This window comes from Poecile atricapillus, chromosome 9 (genome assembly GCF_030490865.1).
Source record: "Poecile atricapillus isolate bPoeAtr1 chromosome 9, bPoeAtr1.hap1, whole genome shotgun sequence".
NCBI classification, from domain to species: Eukaryota; Metazoa; Chordata; class Aves; order Passeriformes; family Paridae; genus Poecile; species Poecile atricapillus.
The window spans coordinates 22,515,655-22,540,005 of record NC_081257.1 but is presented as its reverse complement, the minus strand read 5'-3'; the positions used below and the strand labels follow the sequence as shown (position 1 = coordinate 22,540,005).

Genomic DNA, 24,351 nt, shown 5'->3' with positions numbered 1-24,351 from the left:
AGCAGTGACTGTGTCTTTAGAGAGCTTGATTGAAGGAGTAACAAGAAAGTAAATCCCAGTAAGCAGCTATTTTATATAGAGTGGGAGCTAAAAATACAGTTATTTCTGTTTTTGGAGGAAATGTGACTCTCCCCAAAGCCAGTCTACATGAACCTGACTCACTTTCCATGGAGAAATGCTCTAATTCCATGGATGTTCTGAACATCCCCACTCCAAGGTTTGAAACCAGCAGCTTTTCAGAGAGGGCTGGCAAAGGGAGCAAGATGAAACGTGCTTGTTGGTACCTATATTAAATTTAGCCCCCACAAGAAGCATTTTCCTGCAGGAAAAGAAGAGTCTATCCCTGCAAGGCAGTGGTTTCACTCCTGTGATCGTGGGGACAGATCACAATCCATGGTTTGGGTGTTTAACCCTTGGGTTTGTGCTGATTTTTAGCTCCTGTACCACGGTGACAGGGCACGTGTGCTGATTCCTGGCTGTGCCCATCCACCACCCAGAGCTGATGGCCAGTGGGATGCCAGTTTTCCTGCTCCTCCTTTGGACAGCAAACACGCCTCAGGGTGCAGGAGGTGAGGAGTTTCCAGCTGCTGGGGTGGAGCTCTGGTGGGTGCCCAAGGTCTCTCTCTGTGCTGGGCACGGTTCTACACATGGATAAAGCAGTCCCTGGCATGCCAGGGGTGCCAGGTGCCAGGGGTGACCATTGCTGTCCTGCTTCCTGGGACTGGTCCCTGTCCCAGATTGTTCCCAGCTGGTGCCTGGCTTGCTCTGGGAGGAAAGAATCTCGAGTCATGGAGACACAACTTGTGTTGGGGTTTTCTGAGCCTTTGTGGGGCAGTTTTCCTGCTGCAATGTGCGTGCTTGCAAACTGAACTCCTGGGCATCAAAGGCTGGAATCACAGGGGAAGAGAGTCATGGAATCCCAGAACGATTTGGGTTGGAAGGGACCTTGAAGGCCATCCAGTTCCACCCCTGCCATGGGCAGGGACACCTTCCACCAGCCCAGGGTGCTCAGAGTCACCCCCAGCCTGGCCTGGGACACTCCCGGGGTGCTGATGCCTTGCATTTGGCAAATGAGGGAGGGCAGGCGCTGAAGAACTGGAGGGGAGCAGATTGATTATTTCACTGCCCTGCTATTTATATGCTAACATTTCCCCCAGCATGAGATCCTCATTTCCATGGGAGCTCCAGGAATCCTTCTTGCCCTGTCATTTTAAATTATCATTCCCATCCTTCTATGTTTTCTTCCATTTGTGCTTAATTCCTCTGTTCATCATTTTGGTTCTACTCTGACATGCAACTTCTTGTGGCTGTCAACCTTCCCTTTGAAAGCCTCCCACGTTGCCCTCTCCTGCAAGCTGATGTGGGTGAGAATTGTTCATGCAGCTGATCACTCCATCAGCCCTGTTTCTTACACGTCTCTGTGACAATGAGGACCAAGATGAAAACTCTGAACCTAATTATCAAGCCAAATGTAATATAGCATAGTAATTTTCAAGTTAAATCTGTTGTAAAAATTTCATTTTTTGAGCTAAGCTTTAATAAACTCTTATTTGATGGGGTTCTGGTTATTTAAAGTTTGTTTTTTGGTCAAATATCAGAAATACTTTACAAGGAGCTGTTGAAATAATATAATATTGAAATGAAATTATTTGCTTGTATTGCTCACTGCTTGCAAACAGGTATTGTACTTTAAACAATTCACTGGATTGGACATTCATGGATATTTCTGTTTTCTCCCTTCCAGTTCAGGTTTTGCCACCTGTTAACTTCACCCTCAGTGTCTCTGCATTAGCACAAGTGCTGTTACACTGGGAACCAAACCCTGCTCAGGAGCAAAACAACTCCACCATCAGATATGAGGTGAAAATCCTGAGCCCTGTGCCAGAAGAGGTGAGAGATGAAAATAAATCAAGGATCCTAAGAAGTCTAAATCCCTGCTATTCTCTTTTATCTATGCTTTGGGAACTGGAATTCCCTCTCAGCCATGGACAGAGCTCTGCTGAGCCTTGGGAACTGCAGTTTTCATCTTGAGGGGAGGATGGCTCCTGGCTTTAAGTACTGGCTCCTCGTTCAGCTCAGCTCACTGAACTCACCCCAATGTCTGGCCCAGTCTTGGCAGGTCCCTTATTTTCCCTCCCATCCCCTGGGGTGTTGATTTGGTGTTTTTTATTTCAAGTATGACACCAAGAGGACTCACAGTGTCCGAACAGCGGCGCTTCACAACGGCTTCTCGGCTCGCGTGCGGACCTTGCTCCTCCAGGAGAACCTTCAGCTGAGCAGTGACTGGGTGGAGAGAAACCTCCCACCTCTGCCAGGTGAGAAAACCCAGGGAAGGGCTGGATTTTGTGTTCTATCCCAACCTATGGACTAAACATTAAAAGGTGACGGGTTTATTTCTTTAAAATAGAAATACAGCATTTTCCGCTCTACCTGCTATGAAAGGATTTAGTCCAGACCTTTCTCTACTGCAGTGGAGCCTGGGGTACAATCTGGAGGTGCAAAATGTCAATAACACCTATAACATTTTCTAACAACGCCTTGCTAAGGCTGAGTTAACCTAGGGTGGTGCACCTGAGGAGGTTGTTGCCTTGTCCCACGTGAAATACACAGTGCTGTGTGGCACAGCTTTATTCACTCTGCTTGGGAATGTTCATCCTTCCCAACCCACAGGCTGTGTGCTAAGGGAGAGACCTGGATGCCTTGGGAATGTTCATCCTTCCCAACCCACAGGCTGTGTGCTCAGGGAGAGACCTGGATGCCTTGGGAATGTTCATCCTTCCCAAGATGAACAGACCTGTGTGCTAAGAGAACTGGATGCAACAAATCCAGCTATAATGACCCAAACTGGAACCAAAAAGGAAGAGAATTGGATACAGCAGGCACAGCTGTAATGGCCCAAACTGGAAGCAAAGTGTTTTAGCAACAGGAACTTGTTATGATTTTTGCAGTGAGGTTTTTTTCTGCTCTGTAATCCCTTTCCTCTCCAGGTGCTGCAGAGACCTCTGTCACCAACCTGTCCTGTGTCACTCATGTCACCGTCCCTGGCAATGTCTCTCTCCGTTGCACTTGGCTCCCTGGCCAAGGGGCACCAGAAGACACCAAATACTTTCTGTTTTACAGGTTGGTGTTTGCTCCTTTTCCAGCCAGCAGTGAATTTCTTTAAGAGCACCCTGTCTCACCAGCATTTTAATTTAGGTATGAGACACACACTGAGGAATGTCCCTCTTACACCAAAGACAAGTGGAACAGGAATGCTGAATGCAGCTTTTCAAGGACTCAGATTAAACCTGGCGAGATCGACAGCCTCATTGTCATTCACATTAATGGCTCCAGCAAACGTGCTGCAATCAAGCCTTTTCAGCAGTTATTTAACCAAAATGCCATCGGTGAGTAGGAATACATTAAATAAATACATCAAAAATGCCTAGCAGGATTGTCAAAATGTGAGGAAATTCTCTTGGGTTGAGTGGTTCTTGATGCAGGTGAAAGGATGTGTTGATTTTGTACAGTCATCTTAAGCAAATTGGAAGAAATTACTGTATTGTTTTAGCTAAGCTGGATTTTAATCATCTATTTTAAATTACAGAATGGCAAGACTAAAAGCTAGTAAAAGCAATTAGTATTCTGTTTGTTAGCCAAAGCATTATTCTCAATATTAATTTTCAGTTGATTTAGTCAATATAGCTTCAAACACAGTTTTTATTGCCTTTAATTTTTCAGCCTTTCTTTAAATGGAATAAGAGACGTGGTGTTCAAGATAACCCTGTCCTGTGAAGGAAGGCATTAGAGTGTGGAATAAAAGGGAATATCAGCCATGATTGTCTGTCATCTTTCATCCACACAAATAATTTACTTTCTCTCATTAGTTCCATGCCTTTTTCTGTTTTGGTAAACAGATAACACTTCTCTTTTTTATGACTTCACTAAGAGAAAAAAATCACATATTTTCTTCTTAGAAATCATCCCCATAACATTAGCTGAATTCCTTTGATTTTCTTCTGTTTTTCAATATCTTTCCTGGCTACATCTGCATTTTCTTTTTCCTGGAGATGAAGTTTTCCTAACTGTTCTATCATTAATTTAATACTTCTGTGGAAATTGATTTAATAAATTCCTCTTTCCCCAGTAATCTAATTTTCCAAAACTTTTAAGTGCATTTTCCAAACTGTTTTCCTATAACTATTACCAGCAATGTAGTTGTTCCTCCTAAATCCTTATCTTTTCAGCCCAAAAAGGGAAATAAATTCAATAATTATAGGTCTTATGTGGAAACACTATCAGGTTATAAAATGCTCCAGTTTTTAGTATTTAAACTTGCCTCTATAAATAACTCACCGGTATGGTTTTCTTTTTGCAGAGAAAGTGAATATTCCCAGAAATATCAGCATATCCCTGGAGCAAAATGATCTCCTGGCCACGTGGGAGAAGCCAATTTCTCCTTTCCATGAGGAATGTTTTGAATATGAATTTTATCTCATCAACCTGAAGTCAGGTAACAAGCAGGTAATTGCTCCTCCAGCATCCAAGATTATCCAACATTCCTGTCCTTACAGCTGGAATTTGCCTTCCTCTTTCCCTCAATGCCTTTTATACCTGCAACAAACCATCCCCAAGGAACCTGAGGAAGCAGGACAAAATTGGATTTATTCAGTTTATGCATCTGGGTTCAGGACAGTTTTTACCATCTTGAAAATGCTGCGTTGAGAATCTGGAGGAAGAATGGAAAAACGAGGCATTTTTCAGGAATTTTCCCTGGAATGTGGGTGTGCTAGGAGAAGTTACACCTAGAAAAATGAAGCTCTTAACCTGCAAAGCAAGGCCAGCAGCTTGCAGTTTATAAAAACAATAAAAAGATAAATGATTTAAATTTGTTTTAAAATTTTTGCTTAAATTTAAAAATTTAAACAATTTAAATTGTTTTTTTTTTTTTAAATTTCAAATTATTTAAATTTGATTGAGTCTTAATTCATCTCTAACAGCACAAATTGGTTTCCTAACAGATCCTGAAAATCTCCTCAAACAGATTCCGAGTAGGGATCGATGGCAGCAGCAGGTATTCCATAAGGATCAGGGCCAACCACAACCACATCTGTCGTGCCCAGGGATTCTGGAGTGACTGGAGTGAAATCATTTATGTTGGTAAGAATTCCCATTATTCCACTGCTGGGGAGTGAATGCAACACCCAGGAGCGTGTGCAACATCCCAGAATTTTAACAGGAAACAGGAAAAATAGGGATTTGAAGGAAAAAAATGGACTTGTTAATGCCAAGGAGATTTCAATCCATTCCATTAAAAATAAACTCCTTGCAAGGAGCATTGAGTTTAGACAGTGCTTTGTGAATATGTCCAAAGATTGCTTTAAACTCAGGGCCTTTTCCTGCATCTCTTCACTTTATTCAGGTGTTTCCCTGCCCTCATTGTGGTGTTCATGCTGGAAATAAAAATGAGAGACCATGTCAACCATTAATTCACTGAAATTATCTCACCCCTTCAATGCTGAGGGGAAAAGGAACATGATTTTAACATCCTTTAGCATCTTTTAGCATCCCTGTGGCTGGGGAGCAAATGCTGCCTAATCAGGAGCGTGCCCAGCATCACAGAGTTTTAATAGGAAACAGGAAAACAGGGCTTTGAATTTAACTTACTGAAATTATCTCACCCCTTAAATGTTGGGGGGAATAAAGAAGATGATTTTAGCATCTTTGCAGCCTGATCATTTGCCCCAGTCTGTTTTGTGTTTTCTGCTTGCTGAACAAGTTGTGGAAATAACAGTTCCTTTATCACTGCACGTTATCAGCTGTTTGTTCTTAGACATCCTCCTTTGCTCTTATCTTTGGTGTTTCTTAACTTCCTTCTTTTCACTTAAAAAATACTCTCTTACACTCTCCTGTTTACTACATTTCCCCTCTTGTATCAGCAATTCAAATTTTCAGTGTTTTGCCTCCTTTCTCCAACACATCCCCTTGGCCTCCCCACCTGGCAAACGTGGAAAATTCATTCTGATGGCAAAACCGAGTTGGTCTTCCCTAAAAATGTATTTAAATCCCAACAATGTCCAAAGACAGGACCACTTCATTCAGTTTTTCTAATGGAAAGGAGTTTTTAGGGGCTTGTTGCAGTTCATTGGCACAATACAGGTTCCTGCCACTTTCTCAGCCATTTGTTCTCTCCTTTACATCAAAATAAAAGAAAATGATTGTTGAAATCAGAAATTCACTGCCATGAAAACTCCTCTTGAAGCTCTGCATTTAATTTCTTATTCTCAGTTATCAAGTCTTCAAAATCTACATGTTTATTTGTGAACACAACCACATTAAACAGCTGATGAAATATTTACAATATTTAAATCCTAAACACATTTCAAATAATCTGTACTAAAATAATATATTGAATTTTTTTTTTTTCTTTGAAATTCAGGGCAAAATAAACTGGAGAATTCCATAGTCTGGATTCTCACTCTGCTTTGTGTTTCCACGTCCTGCACATTGCTGTTTGTTGCTATAATATGCAAAATGTAAGTATTAGTTTATTTTTTTTATTACAATATAACCAAGGACCAGGTATTCACCAAGTGTGGGGGGATGTCACAAACTTTTGCTTAATTCTGAGAAAAAGCTGAGTTTGCCTAAATATAGAGAGCAAAAATAATGAACCTCATTAATTATCAGTAATAACCTTCAGCAAAATTGGTGAGGTAAGAGAGTTATTCAGTTTAATCTTGTACAACAAGCCCATGTATTGAGTGAGGTGAATTTGTTAAAATTTGTTAAAAATCTGTTTGTCCTTTTTTCTTCACTTAAAAGCATCTGAGTCAGTGATTTCCCCAGGAATCTTCATTTATCCCTGGTGAAAGCCACTCAGAGCATCCCTCATGGCCAAAATACCCAGAGCCCTGGTGTTTGCTTTGAGTACTTGAAATATTGAATTAATTTTTATTATCCAGAGGCTCTGGATGCTACACAATAAAGGCCAAAACTCCCGAAATGTGCAGTGAGGAAGCCCAGCGAGGTGGGATTTGTGTCTGTGACAGTCAGAATCTGAGTGAGGAATTAAAAAATCCATGTAATTAGGAGTTTCTCCCTGAAACATGCAGCAAGCAGCAATTACCAGTCCACAGCAAACACAGCTGCCCTTCATGGAAGTGCTAATTCCTTATTAATTTCTTTAGTGCCTTTGTATTTATTGTCAGCCTGGTGCATCCCTGGCTGTTTTCCTCTCCCTGCTGCGTTTCCTTTACCCAGTAAAGGCCTTTAAAGGAACAGGAATGTTCCAAGAGGATAAGTGGCATTAACTCTGCCTGTGTGAGCTGTTCCTAGGGCAGCTGAACTGGCAGAGCTCTGTCAGGAGGGATTCTGGCAGCAGCAGCACAGAGGGAGTTTATTCCCATGTCACACACTTGTCCCTGGCTATGCAGCCTCGATGTCTTGCTAAAAATCCCCAAATTTGTCTTACTTACATTTTTCTTTTATGGATTGACCTGGAGCTGGAAGTCCTCCCCTGCTCCAGCATCTTCTCCAGCTCTCTCCTCTCTTTGGGACAGCAGAACCAGCTCCAGTTAGCAGCAGTCACACTGCTCCATGTTTTCCTGTGGAGTTCTGCAAGCATTTGAATATTACATTTACCCCCTTTGGAGATCCTGGAACACATACAGGGGGAGAAATAAATCCAGGGTACAATTCTACTCGACTTGGAGGTGCTGTACTAATGCATTTTATGATTTTAATCCAAATTTCAGGGAGCTTTTCCAGGTTCAGCTGCTTGCTGCTACCTTGGTTGCTTCCAGGAGTTTCTCTCCAGTATAAAATTCCCAGACACCCAAAGGCTCATTACTTTCTTTGCCAATTTCATCAAAATTTTACCTCCCTGCTACACTGAATTTCACGGAGCTGCTCACCTTATTCCATCCTTCCCTGCTGCTCCTTGCTCCTGCTCCTCCAGCCTGCCCTGGGAGGATGGGGAAGTGTAAGAAGATGAAGCACAGGGCTGTACCTGCAGATATTAAAAAAAAGAGAAACTGAGCAGGTTTCCCAGATCAGTTTCATTAGTGCTCTCTGTTTTTACTGCTCTTGAAAATTCATGAAGTGCACTCTGCAATTCAAGCCACGGAATCGTTTCAAATTCCATGCGATTTGCAGCCATTATAAGGAATTTCATTGCAGCAAAGAGGTCTATAAATTTTTCTGTGCACTTGCAGGCATCAGAGATAAAGCCCAGCATTTGGGAGGAGTGCTGCAAGGCAAAGGGGCCCTCTGGGACCCTTAGGACAGGCTTTTCCCTTCGCTCACTTGCAGAGGCTGATGGGGTTAGAGACTTGATAAAAACCACAATTGAATGTTTGCCTGGTTTGCCCTGGAGTGAGCAGCTTCTGTACTTCCCCAGGAATATCATTTTCTCCTGGAGGTGAGCCCACAGGAGGATGGAGTCAGTAACTCGCTCTGGCATGAGGGCACTCAGTGCTGTCCACAGCCCAAAATCAGTGTGGTGATCCCTCCTCTTCCTCACCCCTCAGCAGGGCACGAGCAGCAGCCACCAGCCAGCCTTGGGAAAACTCCACGGGGAATCTCAGGGGAGGCACTCAGACCTAGGGTTACAACAAACACTTCCTCAATCTCATCACAGAGCGAGGAGAGCTTGTTCTCCTGCTTGTTTCTCTTTGCTTACCTCTGCCTTTTTCATGTCACAGCCTGTGGGAAGAGTGGAAATTTCAGAAAGACACAGCACGAAACCCAGAGACCCTGCAATGCTGATTTAAGGCACGAGGGTCCTGTGGGGTGTGTCCAAGGTCTGAAGGTCCAAGCAGTGATAATTCCTTAACCTGTGTAGACAGAGACACCTGGGATGCTTTTTGTCACAAGATCTTTAATGACACAACTCCGACTTTTCTGTAACCTCCAAAAGAGAGCAGAAACATTCTGAGGGCACAACCCCAGCAACTCCTCCCTGCAAAGCAGCCCCCATGGACACACTTCTGCCTCATTTCTCATGGGCACCCTTCCTTAAGTGTTCCTCTTCCAGAAGTGATGTGTAATTAATGCTTTTTGCTGCCTCAATAAATAATTTTGATATGGCTCCATCAAAATCTTTTATTGGCAAACAGCACGACAAGGGACACGCCAAGTCCAAGTAGAACCAACTCTTGCTGGGTACTCGGCACAGCAGTGCCATAAATCAGAGCTGAAATGAGCTGCAGGTGGAATGATGTGGCCTTTTGAAAAGTGTGAGGGCTGGTGGTTGGAGCTGTGAAGCCAACAGTGCAAAGCTACCCTGGGTAAGGGCACAAAGGCCTGACCCTTAAGAACAGAGCTGAGAGATGATGGAGATGATGCCAGATGCTGCAATAACAATACTGGCACTCATCTTCCTCCTCCTGAGCTCCAGCAGCAGCCGCTTTCCTGTCCCACCCCAATGGTGAGGAGCAAACAGCCTGGCTCTGCTCTGTCCAGCATTTCAACAAAAAAGTGGAAATGTTTCCTCCCAGACACCTCACACCCTGTTTTTCCTGCCCATATTCCCATTTATGGCTGTGCAGTTCCCTCACAAAGCCTCATCCCGTGCAGCAGAGGGGAGACATCCCACAGCTCGTGTCTGTGGGGTGAGCAGTGGTGTGGCCCTTCCCTTCCCCTCATCATTACTGAAGCATCAATGTCACCTTCAAGGCAGCAGCAGCTCAGCCAGGAAGGTTTAGCTCCAAGCTGATAGACAGAAAATATTATTCCTCCTCACCAGGAGAACAGTAATAGGATAAAGGTAAACTTGACAGACCTCAGAAAGCTTCTGGAAGAAGAATAGTCCTAAGAACATAAGCACTGAACTAAGCAGACATCAGCTGTTGGAATAAATCAGTGAGACTCCATTTTCTTCATGCAGAAAGCCAATTCTTTATACACAAAGCTCATATTTATAGGAAATATCAGAAGGCACTGTGATAAACCTAACTGGCCAGTGATGCAGTAAAACTCAGCTCATGGGGCAGTGAGGGCTACTGTGTATGTCTGTCAAATTCTCTCTCTAGATATGTTTACATTTTTCCTTTGTGGGTTCTCATGGGACAAATCTTGTTGTTTACACATATGCATTAGTTTTTCACCCTCAGAATTGTGTTAAACTTCTCATTCTCCAAATAGCTTCACATGGGAACTTGCAAATTGCTTGTTAGCTGCACTTAGCAGAAATGACAGGCCAGCTTTGGCAGTTTTAGCAGAGCAAGGCCTGACTTCATAAAGCCTTTCTTTTATAATTCTTCTACCTGCCTAGGACAGTCAGCTGTGGGATTGTCAGGAAATAAAGGGGGCAGAGGAGCAGCCCTGCCCTTGCTGAACCCCACACCCTGAACACGTCTCTGCTTCCTCCAGAACAGACCCTGGGTACCAATTCTGGGCTGAGCATTCTTCACTCAGGCCAAGTTCCCATGAAAACCTGCTGGAGACAGCGAGAGTGTTCCAGCAGCTGGGATGTGAGCTCTAAGCTCTGGGATGTATCAAAGACAAGGAAAAGCTCCCTCTGCTATCACAAAAACCCCTGTGCAGTGAGCCCAGGCAGGGCTCAGGCAGGGCAGGGGGTCTCAGGGGTGTTAGCAGGATGAGTTATTACAGAACTGAGCAGAAACATTTGCTCTCAGCCATCCCTGGTGCCTTCCCCTACCCGGCTCCCTCGGCACACAATTATTTGTGTTTGCTCTCCTGCCACGAGGCACTGGCAGTTTATGGCCAGAAACCAAAGCTGAGCACGAGGCAGCTTGTCTTGGCTGTCCAAAGGAGGGACATGACAGCAGAGCCCTTGGGAAGAGCAGGAGCGTGAACAGCCGGATCACAGCAATTCATTTCTCTCCAGACAGCCCGAAAAGCCTGGCCTGGCTGGGAGCGGCTGCAGAGGGACAGGCTGGGGACAGCCTCACCCACCTCCTCCTGTCACCTGCCTGTCCCCAGGGCCCAGAGGTGCCCAGCACAGCTGCCCAGCCCCAGTGGGGACCATTCTCCCTGGCTGGAGGGGCTGCAGGCAGCCCTGGCTGCTCCTGGGGCTGAGCACACGCTGCTGCTCCTCATCCTCCAGGAGCAGCAACCCTCTCACATCCCTCCACTTACAGGAGCCACCTCTGGAGGAAACTGTTCCCACCAATCCCAACGCCCAGCAACAAATTCCGAGACCCTTTCCCAATTGACTACGAGGTAAAATAACATTTTATTTATTTATTTGTTTAAACTAAAATAAATACTTTTGTTTGTGTGCTGCTTTTTCCCTGTAAGGCTGAGAGCACAGAGGGTCACAGAATCATAAAATCTCAAAAAGATTTCCAAGACCATTAAGTCCAACTCCATGCTCACTAAACCCATTGAATTTAGCAATTCCTGAGGCTGGTTTTGCCATCCTCACTGCTGTGGTAATTCTCACCTTGCTGTGTGGCTGTTTCCTTTGCCCAGGATGGGTCCCAGGCTGCTGCAGCTCTGGATCTGCCTGTATTTGCAGATGTTGTGTTTTGGGAAGGGTTAAAAATGAACAGAAGGATTAAGTGCTATTGTCGGGTGCTTTGTTGATATACACTGAATTTCAGGCACAGCCGTGGCTCTGCCTTTTGTAGGGAAATGCAGCTTCTCCCCAGGCAGGCAGAGAGCTCTGCCTTGGCAGAGACTGCAGGGTGACTCCTGGAGAGTTGATTTTGTTCAGCCTAACAATCCAAAATGTTTTGCTCCTACTGTTAAGATGGACTTAAGCCTTTCTGCGTTTGCTGTTACTTCTGATAAAAACATTTACCTTACAGGTAAGATAAACCCCTCATTGTCTGCTCAGGGGAAGGGCTGCTCAGCAACTTGATTTTCATTTGTCCCCTTGGAACAAGGGTTTAATTTTTTGCATATTGTTCCATGGTCTGGTCAAGGAAACAGGCTTAAAAGATTATCATATAATGTTTGTTTTTAATTAAATGGTGTAAAATGCCATGACTCGGGGCATCACAGCTAGGAATATGAGAAATAACAAATATTAATGCCTTGCAAAGGCAGGCTCGCATTCTGAGCAGCAGCACTGCCTTGTTTTGAGTCTACTCAAAGTTGGCCATGGTGGGTGACAGCAGCCAGAGGATTTCTGCTGGCAGCACAGCCACAGGGCTGCTGGCACTGCTGAGTCCAGGTTCCTGCTGAGGTCACCAGGGAGAGGGAAGCTGCTTGTTGGGGACACTCAGTTCCTAAATTCGGTGTAAACAAGGGTGAGGAGATGAAAGCCCTGCACGTGGGAACCTGCTGGTCCCTGCTGTGTCACCTGCCACCCTGCAGGGCTTCCCACAGCTCAGCCACTGCTGCTGCTTCCCTCTGCAGCTCACCAGCCCTGCACACTTGTTTGTGCAGCTCTGCCAGGGTGTGGCCCCATAAATGGGCTTTGCTGCCGTGTATTCAGAAAAATTCCCGTGCCTCAAACCGTGATCCCTCACTGAAAGAGTGGCCAGGCCCTGCAGGAGGCTCCCCAGGGAAGTGGTGGAGTCACCATCCCTGGAAGTGCTCAAAACCCTCTTGGATTTTGGATGTGGCCCTTTGTGACAGGGTTTACTGGGTGTGGTTGGACTTGATGATCTTGGAGGTCTTTTCCAGCCTCAATGATTCCATGATTGTGTGTCCTCCTGGGCTCTTTGTCCTTGGCTGCAGAGGGGTGGCCACTGTGGTAAAATGTGGCAAATGTGGAATTTGGGGCTGCAGGGCTCGAGGGACAGAGGATGAGCAGCTCTGTGAGAGCTTCAGCCAGAGGGTGAAAATCCTCCTGTCGAACCCAATGCTTCTGAGCTCCTAAACCACGCAACATTTTGGGTTAATCCCTCTCTAAATGCACCAGTTTGAACTCTGAGCTCTGCCCCAGCCCAACCAACCCCCTCAGCTCCCAGCTCCAAGGGGTGTTTGCTTTGCAGAGAGCACGGACCTGCACCAGCTCCACGGAGACCGAGGTGGGCAGCCTGGCTGAAGGCTTCTCCTGCAGTGTCCTCGATGACTCTGTGTTCTGAGAGGCTCCACAGTGTCACCCACCAGCGCTGGAGAGGGCTCTGTGTCACCTCCCTGTGGCCCTGCTCCCAGTGGGGAGGAGAATTTGCCTTCACCAAGTGCCTTGTTCAAGCAGGATTTAAGTTCATGGCACAAAGGCTGTGTTGGGGGGAAAAAAGCTTGGAAAAGAGCAAATGGATTCATTTTTTTCTGGTTGGCAGCTTAATCTTTTGGATGTTTGTTTTACCTTTACAACTGGAGATGCAAACTGGGTTTGGCACGGCCCTGTGGATGCAGCAAGGTGGTCCTGGCAGTGACCAAGAGGGGTCAAACACTGGGAAAAGAAGAAAAAAGTTGTGAAATACCCAGTGCTGTCACCCCCAGCGCTGCACAGCAAGGCCACCATGACAGCAGGGACGCTCACCTGGCCTTTGCTGATACGCTTTGTAATGAAACTGTGAATTTCCACCTGAAAAACAACCATGGAAATGCAATTCCTGGGTCAAGTTGGGTGTGCCTGTGCAGCCAGACCGCCCTGTGTGGGGACTGTGCACAGCCTGCACTGCTGAAAGGCACCTCACCTTGCTCTGGCAGTGACACAGCTCCGTTTTGGGATGGAGAGGAACATCTGGGATCAGCTCAGCTGATGGTGCTGATCACACCAAGGGTGTGCTTCGATCCCTCTAGGGACCACTGGACTCAATCCTGGTGGGTCCTGTCCAGCTCAGAATACTCTGTGGTTCTCTGATCTGTCTCAGGACTTTATAAAACACCAACAACTTCTGGATGTTGTAGGTTGTTTAAGATAAAATTAGTTTGCTTGTGCACCTGACTGCTCCTGTAAGCAAAGCTACACTGTGCCTGCTCCTTCTGTACACTCAGGTATCACATTTCAGTGTAAAGCAGAACTTCACCTGTGATTCTGTCACTCCTGAGTGAGGGAATCCTGCTGGGATGGGTGGGATCCCCTGCTCCCCAGGACCTGAGCACTGGACAGGCACAGGACACTCACACGTGGCTCCTTTCCCATCCAAGGCTCTTTTTCTGGCTCTGACATCAGCTGGCAGCATCTGCAGGAGTTCAACAAGGGATTGTTTGTGCTTCCTGCCATGAGAGATTAAAGCTTCAGTGGGGGAAGAAAGAAAAAAAAAGAGAAAAATGGCATAAACAGATAAACTTCCTCAATTGCACCGACAAAACAAAGCAGCCTGGGAACAGGGAGTTTGCAAATGTGAAGTCATTAAACAAATGTGCCAAGGACTGCCTGGTGCTCTTAAGAGTCTGAGCTGCAAGGAGCTGGGCTCCTCCTGGGTGTGCAACTCCAGTAATTCTGAAAATCCAAGCCCAGTATTGCAGCCTGGTTTTCTTTGCTCTCTGTTGTTCCATCTTAGATGACCTGGGTTTGAGACAGCCTCAGTTTCTGATTTATTTCCCTGCGTTCTGGGATCCACTGAGGGAATTCCCAAATAACCCTCCTGGCCCATGAACTCCTCCTGGTCTTGCAGAATTCCTTCTAGTTCCAAGACACCTCCTGAAAATGGAGCTGGGTTAAACATGTTAACAAAGAATAAAAAACAAAGATTTGATCCAGCCAATAAGTTCTTCCGAAGGTGCCTAAAGAAATGGAGTTCCCAGGTACTACAGAGTAAAAGTAATTATAATAAATGAGCCAGTTCTCATCTGGGTGAAGTAGCATTGCTCCATCAAAATTAATGTAGCTCATTAATATCATGCTTGTGCCTCCAATGTCTCTCCTGCATGTGCTTTTAATGGATTTGAGGGGCCCAACTTTAACACTCTAAAATCAGAATTTCATTAGTAAAATCCTAAAAATAAGACTAAAGAGAATGCACTTATTGGAATGTGTTTTATGTCATGCCTTCCAGTGGCCTAATAAATATATTTGCTACGTATAACCCCATTCCCATTAATGGCAAGCTGTTGAAGAGGTGAGTGCAATCTATTTAAATATATTTTACATGTCAGGACCTTGTTATTTCCAGGATGAGTCCTCATGGGGACAGGCAGGGCTGGATGGCTTGGAGAGCCAGCAGCCACACTTCTACTCGTGCTAGTAAATAAATCCAAGCTGGTGTAAAGCAGGAGTAGCTGCATTTCCCCAGCCAGGCTGCAGCTGCAGCCCTGCAGTGGCAGGGGTGTGGTGGGATCTCACATCCTGGAGGCTGCAGGATGAGGACCTTTCCTGGCTGAGCTCCTCCTCATGGTCACGATCCCTGGAGGAAAATCTCCACCCCAGGCAGCACAAGGGAAAAGGAATTTGTCCAGGATCCCAGGCCACAGCCAGGGCTGTGTCAGGTTTTGGCACCACCACACCAGATCTCCACCCCTAACTCCCACCGCACAGAATTATTCATTCCTCATTTTTTCCCTTCAAACCAGCTCCCAACCCCTCATTCCTCCTGCCCAGCTCTTCCCTGCTGCCTCCAGGAGAGCATCCCCAGGAGCTGCTCCTCACCTGCCTCTGGAAATGGCAATTTTACTTTTCCTTTTAAAAATGGAATTGTGCTACTGGGCCGGTTTCTTTTTCTGCTCCATTGATTGCAAAGTGCAGCGTTTCTCCTTGGAATGCAGCGAGCACCGTCCAACTCCTGCCCCTGAAAGGATCAGAAATGTGCCTTGGGTGGATTTAGTGCTTTCAAGCCGTGCTCCCCAAATCCTCAGGAATCCCCAGGATAAGCAGAGGCAGTGCCTGGGAGGGTTTTGCTCCAGCCACAGGGTCAGAGATGCTCCAACAGCACCGTCCCCATCAGCTTGGGTAGCTCACAGCTCTACAAAATAATCCCAAAACTCACCTGCTCACATTTTTGGTCACTTTTGGGAGCAGAATTAAACCAGAGGTGTATAAATAGATTTTTTTTTTTTTTCTCCCTTCAAGTTTTGATTTAAACCAGCTCTTGTATCTTCACATCAGTGACAGTCTCAGCAGGCTCTGAGGGGAAATTTCTCACTGGGCAGAACAAAAAGTGGAGGAAAAAGGCTCCTGGAAGACATGTATCTTTACAAATGACAGAATATTTATTACCAATACCTTTAAAAAAAGATTACATCTGCTAGATCACTGATAAATATCATTTACACCGGGGAGAAAACTACAGAAGCTTTTTTTTTTAATTATTTCATTTTTCTTGGTTTTGTGGATTTTTAATTTTTTTTTAAGGTTTTTCTTATTTTATTTTTTTTTTTTACATAGAAGTAACCATATCAAACTAAGAAAGGAACACAGCTTGAAATACTGACAATATTTCTCTGGTCAACACCCCTGACTTTTACACAAGTGGAATCCTGATTATGAGTTACTGAATAAATATATTTAGAAGGTTTAAAAGTTAACTGTATTATTTTGTAAGCAAAAAAGACAAGTTACAGGCAAATTCAAGCTATCAGGAGAAAAATAAATAAAATAAAATACCACTGCAGCGCATTGAAAGTTGAAAATTGTATAGAAAATTCCGTTGCCTTTTCCAGCGTTATCCCGTCTGAACTTACAAAATTCCCCGTAGTAACAAACAGTCCTTCTCTTGAGAAGAATTATTCCAGTGTGGATAGTGTCGTTTTCTGGTGTGACTCTGTTCTGCCTCCAGGAATCTGGGAAGAGTTTGTAAGGAAAGGCAAACTTCCAGCAGGGATCTCCAGGAGATTCCCACTTTTCCACGGATCGCCTGGAGCCGGGGCAGCGTTTGATTCCCCAGCGTTGTCTGGAGAGTGGAGTCACCAAGGATGAGGAGTTGTGTCCCAAGGAACGAGCCCAGAGCAGCTTTCTGTCTCAGAGTGGCCGTGTTCTGATCTCCTTGGAATTAATCCCCAAACACGCGGAATTTCCTTGGAATTAGGTCTCCAAAGGGTGGAGCCGGGCGTGCCCCCAACGCCCCGTTGTGTCACCGCAGGCAGAGGTCACAGCTTTGCAGGATCCTCGTTTTTCCACCCAGTTTAATGCTAATTATGATCAAGACAAAACAAATTTCACAGCCCCTCCTCGCTGCACGGTGCTGGAATATTGGCTACGTGTCCTGTAGTCCACAACCAACCAAAAACCAGGTGGGGATTTCCAAAATCCTGCTCTTGTGGGCGTTTTGAGTTTGTCCTGCTCAGAGCTCTGGATAAAACGTGTGTTAGAAGCTCAACTCAGGAGCTGCCAGTGAAACTCAGCCTGTTACAATCTGGGTCTGGATCAGTTCTGTACAGTCAACTCCAGCCAATTTACCAAGAACAACTTGGAACTCTCCGCCGTAAAGGAAAAAATCCCAAACAATATTTCTGTGATAATGTCGTCCGTAGCATTTTATAGCAGAGGAAAAAAATTAATATCTACATCATATGTTAACTTTAAAAAATTCTATAAAACACTAAATATATAATAAAAAATATGCATATAAGGACATATGTAAACTGCTTTGGTAACATCATATTACAGATGTTTTCAGTGCATTGCAGAGTTTCCAAGGAAACTTCAGACAAAGCTATATTTGCTTTGAGGAAGTACTGTATAATGCCATTCCTAAAGAAGCATAAACATTTTTTTTTTTTTCCAGTAGTAAGATGTACTCAAACCACAATATTACTTAGTACTGGGTGTCTCCAAAACAGCTAGCTAAATGTTGCTTATATTATAAAGAAGAAGTCCTCGATGTCATTGTTGTCATAAACTGGAGCGGGCTGTGAGGGAGATCATGATTGTGCTGAGGGCTGACAGGGTGCAGGCGCTGGAGGTCGACGAGCCCGAGCCTCTGGCGTAGGCATCTGATGGGGGAAAAGGAGCCAGAGGTGAGCAGAGAGCAATCCCTAAACTCTTCCTTAACCCACCCCCTCCAAAGCTTGAATTCTCATTCCTCAGATAAGGCACAGTCCCCTCCTCCTCTTCACTGTGTCCAGCTGAATTGTTGGTTTCAATTCCTGTCCCCCTTGTGTTGAGGCTCCTCCTCTCACAGTTCTGTCACTTCACACGCTGCCTGCTTGTCATTATTCGGTATTTTTTGACAATTGCAGCATCTCCCAGCTGTTCCTGGTGACCCCCATCCTGGAGGAGCCTGCTCCATCACCCACGGCCTGGAGCCAAATGTGAGCTGGAGTGTTCCAGCTCCCCTCGCCCCTCCTGTGCTGCTGATTAAATTCCTCTGCATGGTTTACACAGCCACGGTGGGGAGAACTCTGCTCTCACCCAGGGCTTTTTTACATCACTCTCATTTTAATGCCATATTCCTGCATTGCAGAGGCTCCTGATTTAATGCAGCTTATAAACTGGGACATTATTAATGGAAGATGGGACATGGAGATTTTGCAAAAGCCATGTTGTGTAATAAAATACTCTTTGTGTTTGTTCTTCTATACCACCTCATTTCCCTAAATAAATATTTATGCATCCAGCACACTGTGGGATGTGGCTGTACAGTAGCCCTTACAGATTCAGAAGCCTCTGCATCCTGGATTTGGCTACAGTGAATGGCAGTGAAACAATAAATTCAGTGCATGGAACTGAGAGGGGAAAGTGTCTGGAAACCTTAAATACAAATAGAACTAGTTAGGATGGCGTTTCTCATGGCTGAATCTTGCTTTTGGGATGAAATCAGAAGCGGGGACTGGAATATCTGCTGCTGGGACCCCGTGGCACAGAGCCCAAAGCCCCCCCATCCTTACTGGATATCTTTGGGATTCGGATTTGCTCGCTGCTGCTGCCGTCGCCGCCGTCGCTGAAGGGTTTGATCTCGATGATGTAATCCTCATCAAAGGGCAGGGACAGCTCCACTGAGGTTTTATTTGTTTCTATGACAGACGTGCTGCTCTGCCTGTTCCACCTGTACAAAACCTGCGGCCGAGGGAGACAGAACAGGAGGCAGAAAGGGCAGAGCTGTCCTCAGAGCTGTCACCTCAGCTTGTGCAGAGGTGCTGCTGCTCTTTTGCTGCCCCAGGCATGGTCTGGTCACACAGGGGACATGTGGGATTTGCTGGGAACACCAGCACAGAGGTGGCAGTGCCCGGGCAGGGGGGTGACACTGGCAGGAGGATGAGGCTGATCAGCAGCACCCAACACGGCACCGGTACCTGGTGGAGCCCCTCAGAGAAACCTTCACCTTGGTCAAGCTAAAAGAAACCCCTTTAAAAGTAAAAACTTCTTTATAGAGGTCAGAAACTCCTCATTATGCTCCTTCTGGAAACCGAGTTGGGATATTTGATGCAGTGCCATCAATGGTTTCCCAGAATAAATGACTTTTGTGAATGACCTTCTGCGCTGTGGGAGTTGCACTAATTTATATCATAAATTGTGACATAAAACACAAGATTTCTAGGCAAAAAGAAGAAAAATAGGCAATGTTTTGCTGTGATTCAGGAAATAAATCCATGTGGCTGGGCTATCCTTACAGTCAGTTAAAGGAGAATGTTTCAGAAACCCTCTAGATGCTTTTCCAGGGTGATGAGTCTCTCTCTCTCCCTCTTAATTTGCATTTCAAACCTAAAGTATATAGTGAAAAGCTGCTCCATATTGCTGAGGTTCATTAGAGGTTTGGACTAAAAACCCTGAGGAATTACTTATTTTTGCTGAGCCCACACAGAGCACCGAAGACACCTTAAGGTTGGTGCAGGAATTGAGGGGAGCTGGCACAGGCTCACCAAGCTGCTGGCATTCCAGACTGGGAATAAAACGTGGAGCATGGCCAGGTCCTTCACTGGCTCAGGCTCTGGTGGAAAATTGGCACAGTTCCAACCCCAGGACAACATCTTTTTGGCAAAATGAAACCCTTGAGGAAGGTGATGGAGCTGAATTCTTCCCAAGGTTTCTCTCTAGTTAAATTATTTCCTATTAAAACTGCTTCTAATGAGGATTCTCTTTCTTTTCCTCTTGGCTTGCCTTTCTGAAGGGAATGGGAGCTATTAAAAAGCATTTTATTTATCTGCAATTAAGGAGCCAGCTACAGCCTTTGGGAAGTTTCCAGGGAAGGCAGGAGCGAAGTCCTGCAGGTGGGAGCTGCAGGAAAAGTGTGCTCACATGGACAGGCATGGCTCTGGTTTTGGAGGAGAGCCCCAGATCTGACCTGGGAAATCATGGAAATACTCACTTTGTAGCCTCTCACTTCTGACTCGTTGTCCAAGGCTTTCACCTGGTCCCAGTTCAGGATGATCTTGGAGTCGGATGAATTCCACACGATGTTCCCGGGGGGCTGACTCGGTGCTACACCAAAAAACAGACAGAACACGTTGCTGAGGAGAATCAATTCCCAGCTGGATCCCTCCCAGTGCCAGTGGGGCTTCCACCAGCACAGCTGAGCCTGCCCAGAGCCCTGTCCCTCTGCAAAGCTAACGAGCTGCTCCACTGATCTGTGTCCTCAAGGTCACGGGAGGTGTGACACGACACGGGGCTTTAAATGAAAAAAAGGATTCAGTCACTTGCTCAACATGCCTGAGACCAGAGGAAAAAAGCCCTCTTGAACACTGAGATAAATATTTAATTTGCCTGCACAGCTGTGATTTTGGTTTTGCATGCTCTGCTTACTTAACACCGGGAAGAACCTCACGAAAAAAAAAAAAAATTAAATAAAAAGGCTGAGCCTGGTAAATCTGCACAAAAACCTGGTAAGGAGAAATCTGACAGCTCCTTCAGACTCAAGAGAGCTGGGAAATGGGAGAGGGGAGCAGTGGCTGGAGCCTGCCAGGGCCTCCATGCCAACACTCACGTGGTTTTTTGGTGGTGACGTTGACGGCGGCGCTGGAGGGGCCGGTGCCAGCCGTGTTGTAGGCCCTGACTGCCAGGTGGTAGAGGGCATTGCCCCTCAGGTTGCTGACTTTTGTGGAGGTTTGGTTCCCAACCGTCCGGATCCTTTTGGCGTTCTCCTCCTTCTCGTCGTGCCGCCAGCAGCGCACCTGGGGGACGGAGCAGGGCTGTGGCACTGCCCACCCCAAACAGGCTGGCAGCACCCATTCCTTCCTGTCACCAACCCAGATCTGCTCCCAGGGACACCTCCTGCTCCCTGCCACCATCCCTGGCCCTGCTGGGCACCAGCCTGGCTCCCCTCCCCAAACCTGGCCATGGCAGCACCTTCAGGGAGGGCTCCGCTTCCAGCAGACCCCATAAAGAAAGGTGGAATTATTAACCTTGTGAGAGAAAGGTGGAATTTCTAACCTTGTGAGAGAAAGGTGGAATTTCTAACCTTGTGAGAGAATGGTGGAATTTCTAACCTTGTGAGAGAAAGGTGGAATTTCTAACCTTGTGAGAGAATGGTGGAATTTCTAACCTTGTGAGAGAAGGGTGGAATTTCTAACCTTGTGAGAGAAGGGTGGAATTTCTAACCTTGTGAGAGAATGGTGGAATTTCTAACCTTGTGAGAGAATGGTGGAATTTCTAACCTTGTGAGAGAATGGGGGATTTTCTAACCTTGTGAGAGAAAGGTGGAATTTTTAACCTTGTGAGAGAAGGGTGGAATTTTAACCATGAGATGTCTGTGCACTAAAGAGGCAGAGAGAAGCAAATCCACTTTAGGAACACACCCATGGCAGGAGGAGCAGCACGAGGACATCTCTTGTGTCCCCTCAAGGAAGGATCCTGCACTGTTTCCCATACCTCATATCCCTGTATTCTTCCTTTGTGCTGGTTCTCCCACGGGGGAGCCCAAGAAACTTCCACGTCTGAGGCAGAAACACTTCTGGCCAAAACAGTGGTGGGGGCTCTGGTTGGCTCTGGGCAGTTAAAAGCAGAAGTAAGACTTTTCAATTCTATGTTCAATTAGTCCCAAACACCAGGGGAATTATTTTCCTCATTGTACAAGGAAGGAAGCAAACAAATGTCCACGTTTCAAAGCGATGGCCTGTCAGGCTGTGCCAGGCCTTTCCCTCAGAAATAATAAGCTGTCATTACTAAACTCAGCCCAGGATACCATGTACTGTAATTAGGACAAGTGGGAACATTTTCTAATCAGTGGACATTAATTCATGCTAAATCTCCACGGAATTCTTCCCAGATTACATATTACTTTTCCATTAATATCAAAAGATTTCATTACGATTAACGTTATTTTAATGACTACGAGAAGAATTAATCACGGTCCGCCATTTATTATAAACCAGAGCGGGGCTGAGGTATCAAAGGATGCGTCAAGGTGGAGACCAAAGCCCTTCAGAGCCTGAAAGGGAGGGGGGAGAGGAGGTGGGGAGGGCTCATCTCTACCTTCCTCTGCCGAGTAGACGACGGTGACGGGGCTGAAGGAGCCTTCCCCCTTGTTGTTGTAGACGCCCACTTTGACCTCGTAGGGCGAGAAGGGCGGCAGGCTCTCGTTGCGGAACACGTAGCGGGCAGCGTCCGGCGAGGCCACCACCGTCTGCATCCAGCTGACCGTGCCCAGGGGCCGGAAAGCCACCACGTAGCCAAAGCCACCCCCGTTCTGCAGCTCCTCGGGCACCGTCTGCGGGCAGGGACAAACAGCGGCTTCAGCGCACACCGAGCGCCCCGCTGCACCCCCGGCATTCCTCTCGGCCCTCTGCCTTCAGAGGCTGGACTTGATGGTCTCAGAGATCCTTTCCAACCTAGTTAATTGATTCTGTGACTCTGTGATTCTGTGATTCTGTGATGATTCTGTGAACACAGCACTGGACAGAGGTGCAGGAGGTCCTGTGTCACATCCAACAGGAATTCCTCCCATCCTGCCTGCACCAGAGCCTTTCTGCTCCATGGCAGAAACACTTTTCCACACGAAGCAGCACCTCCAGAAGACACTTCTCCTGAAGCTTATTTCCCCTCCCTCCCTGACCAGATGGGGCCTCCATTTCTGATGTAATTTTAGGCTTTGTGAAGAGCCTGAGATTTGTTCTGTTCCTGCTTTCCCAACACACGTGCTGCTGCTCCCAGGCCTTTGGGATCACACGTGAACAAAGAACACACCCTGGACACACTGACACTTCCTACTCTGAGGCTTGCAGCCCCCTAAAATCTGCACTAAAACCGAAGGTTCCAGTATTAAAATAATCCATAATTATGGGTCACCTTCCCTGAGATGTCCATGGAGCTTCAGCCTGGGTTACTACTGGTGACTGTGTCCTGCTCTGTGCTGCAGGGCTCACATAAAGAAAAGGCCTCTGGACATTTAAAAGAGTAAAACCACTCTTTATCAAAATGCAAATGATATTTTGTGCAAATTACATCTCGAACCAATGGCTGATGTTCTGGCCATGTGTGTTTTTGAAACATATTGCAGTATCTTTAGGAGACACGGCGTAACTAATTAGTCCAACAGAGGAGGAAATTTAGCACATTGAGCTGTGTGGTGAGGACAAAAACCCATTTATAGGTTTTTAATAACCTCAAGAATAACTCTGGCGATTCATTCTGCCAGCTTGGTCAGAAATAGTGCTAAATGGAAGTGTTAGCATGTCTAGTGGAGTTCATTATTAGGAGAAATATGCCAGCTGCATCGCATCACAACACAAAAATATGAGCAGACAAATGACTAAAGTTCTAACCCCGTCTGCCTTAAGGAATATTAAACATTTCCCATCTCTGCATCTCCTCTCGCTGGCTGCCATCAGCAGCAATGAAAGCCAGCCTGCCCTGTGCTGGCTCTGATCTGTTTGCTGCCTCATATCCCAGGCAGGAGGAGGGAGGCAGCTGGGAGCCAGCACAGCAATTCTCCACCAGCTCAGGATGTTCCAAGCCTGCTTTATCCCTTGGGCATCCACATTTTGTCGTGTGGGTGTGCTGGGAGTCAAGGGGAGCTGAGCTGGTGGCAGATCCTGCTCCCCATGGCCCCTGCTCCCCTCTTCCCTGGGGCTGGGCCCATCCTTTAGCTCCATCTGCTCAGCTGGGCTGTTCTTAGCACACAATCTGGGCTTTTTTACTGCCAACCCTTTGAAATCCACAGAAGGCTGGAGTGAGACTCACCTCCCAGGTAATGACCAGCTCAGACTTGCTGCCTCCACCTCCACTGACATTAGCTGGGGTCACCTCAGGGACTGGAAAAAAATAAATGCAGAAGATGGATGTGCCAGCTTTGAAACCCAAAATCCACATGGAGATGGAACAGAGCAGCAGGACAGTGCTGGCCTTCCCCTGCTGGTGCCAGCAACTGTTAAAATGACCAATTTGCCATGGCAAACAGCACATTAAAAGTATGTCAATAATAGTATATTAAAAGTATGTCAATTAACTTGTGTATTCAGTCTCTAATTGTTTAGTTTAAACATTTGTCCTCCATTAAAAAAGATCTTTTATTTATTTTCACATTCGTTTCCTCCATGGGCTCCAACAGAACAGAGGAGCCACCTGCCCACAGCTGAGGGATCTCTTGGTGTTGGGGTCAGAGATGCAAGGTATATACCTTTATCTGTAATGCCTAACTCTGACACCCAAAAAAGCACTGAGTTTCACACAACACCATGGAGACAACGGTTAGA

General features: G+C 46.1%; 2 protein-coding genes across 2 annotated transcripts in view; one reads left to right on the top strand and one right to left on the bottom strand.

The window, feature by feature from the left end:
* The first annotated feature begins 478 nt into the window (after positions 1 to 478).
* IL5RA (interleukin 5 receptor subunit alpha) lies at positions 479 to 13,225 on the top strand. The gene is made up of 10 exons (XM_058844918.1): positions 479 to 569; positions 1,745 to 1,890; positions 2,177 to 2,315; positions 2,988 to 3,120; positions 3,196 to 3,386; positions 4,358 to 4,503; positions 5,001 to 5,139; positions 6,419 to 6,515; positions 11,085 to 11,166; positions 12,891 to 13,225. Exons 1-10 carry the CDS (start codon positions 503 to 505, stop codon positions 12,981 to 12,983), a joined length of 1,233 nt encoding a protein of 410 aa, XP_058700901.1. The 5' UTR covers positions 479 to 502; the 3' UTR covers positions 12,984 to 13,225.
* A 2,750-nt stretch (positions 13,226 to 15,975) lies between these two features.
* Positions 15,976 to 24,351, bottom strand: part of LOC131582081 (contactin-4) — a 271,208-nt gene continuing 262,832 nt past the window's right edge. Inside the window, exons 18-24 of the mRNA XM_058844908.1 lie at positions 23,840 to 23,910; positions 22,133 to 22,367; positions 21,530 to 21,645; positions 20,646 to 20,832; positions 20,031 to 20,143; positions 18,613 to 18,781; positions 15,976 to 17,718 (exon numbers count right to left, since the gene is read on the bottom strand). Coding sequence (XP_058700891.1) covers positions 17,618 to 17,718; positions 18,613 to 18,781; positions 20,031 to 20,143; positions 20,646 to 20,832; positions 21,530 to 21,645; positions 22,133 to 22,367; positions 23,840 to 23,910 — 992 coding nt within the window. The 3' untranslated portion in view covers positions 15,976 to 17,617. The remainder of the gene's footprint in view (positions 17,719 to 18,612; positions 18,782 to 20,030; positions 20,144 to 20,645; positions 20,833 to 21,529; positions 21,646 to 22,132; positions 22,368 to 23,839; positions 23,911 to 24,351) is intronic.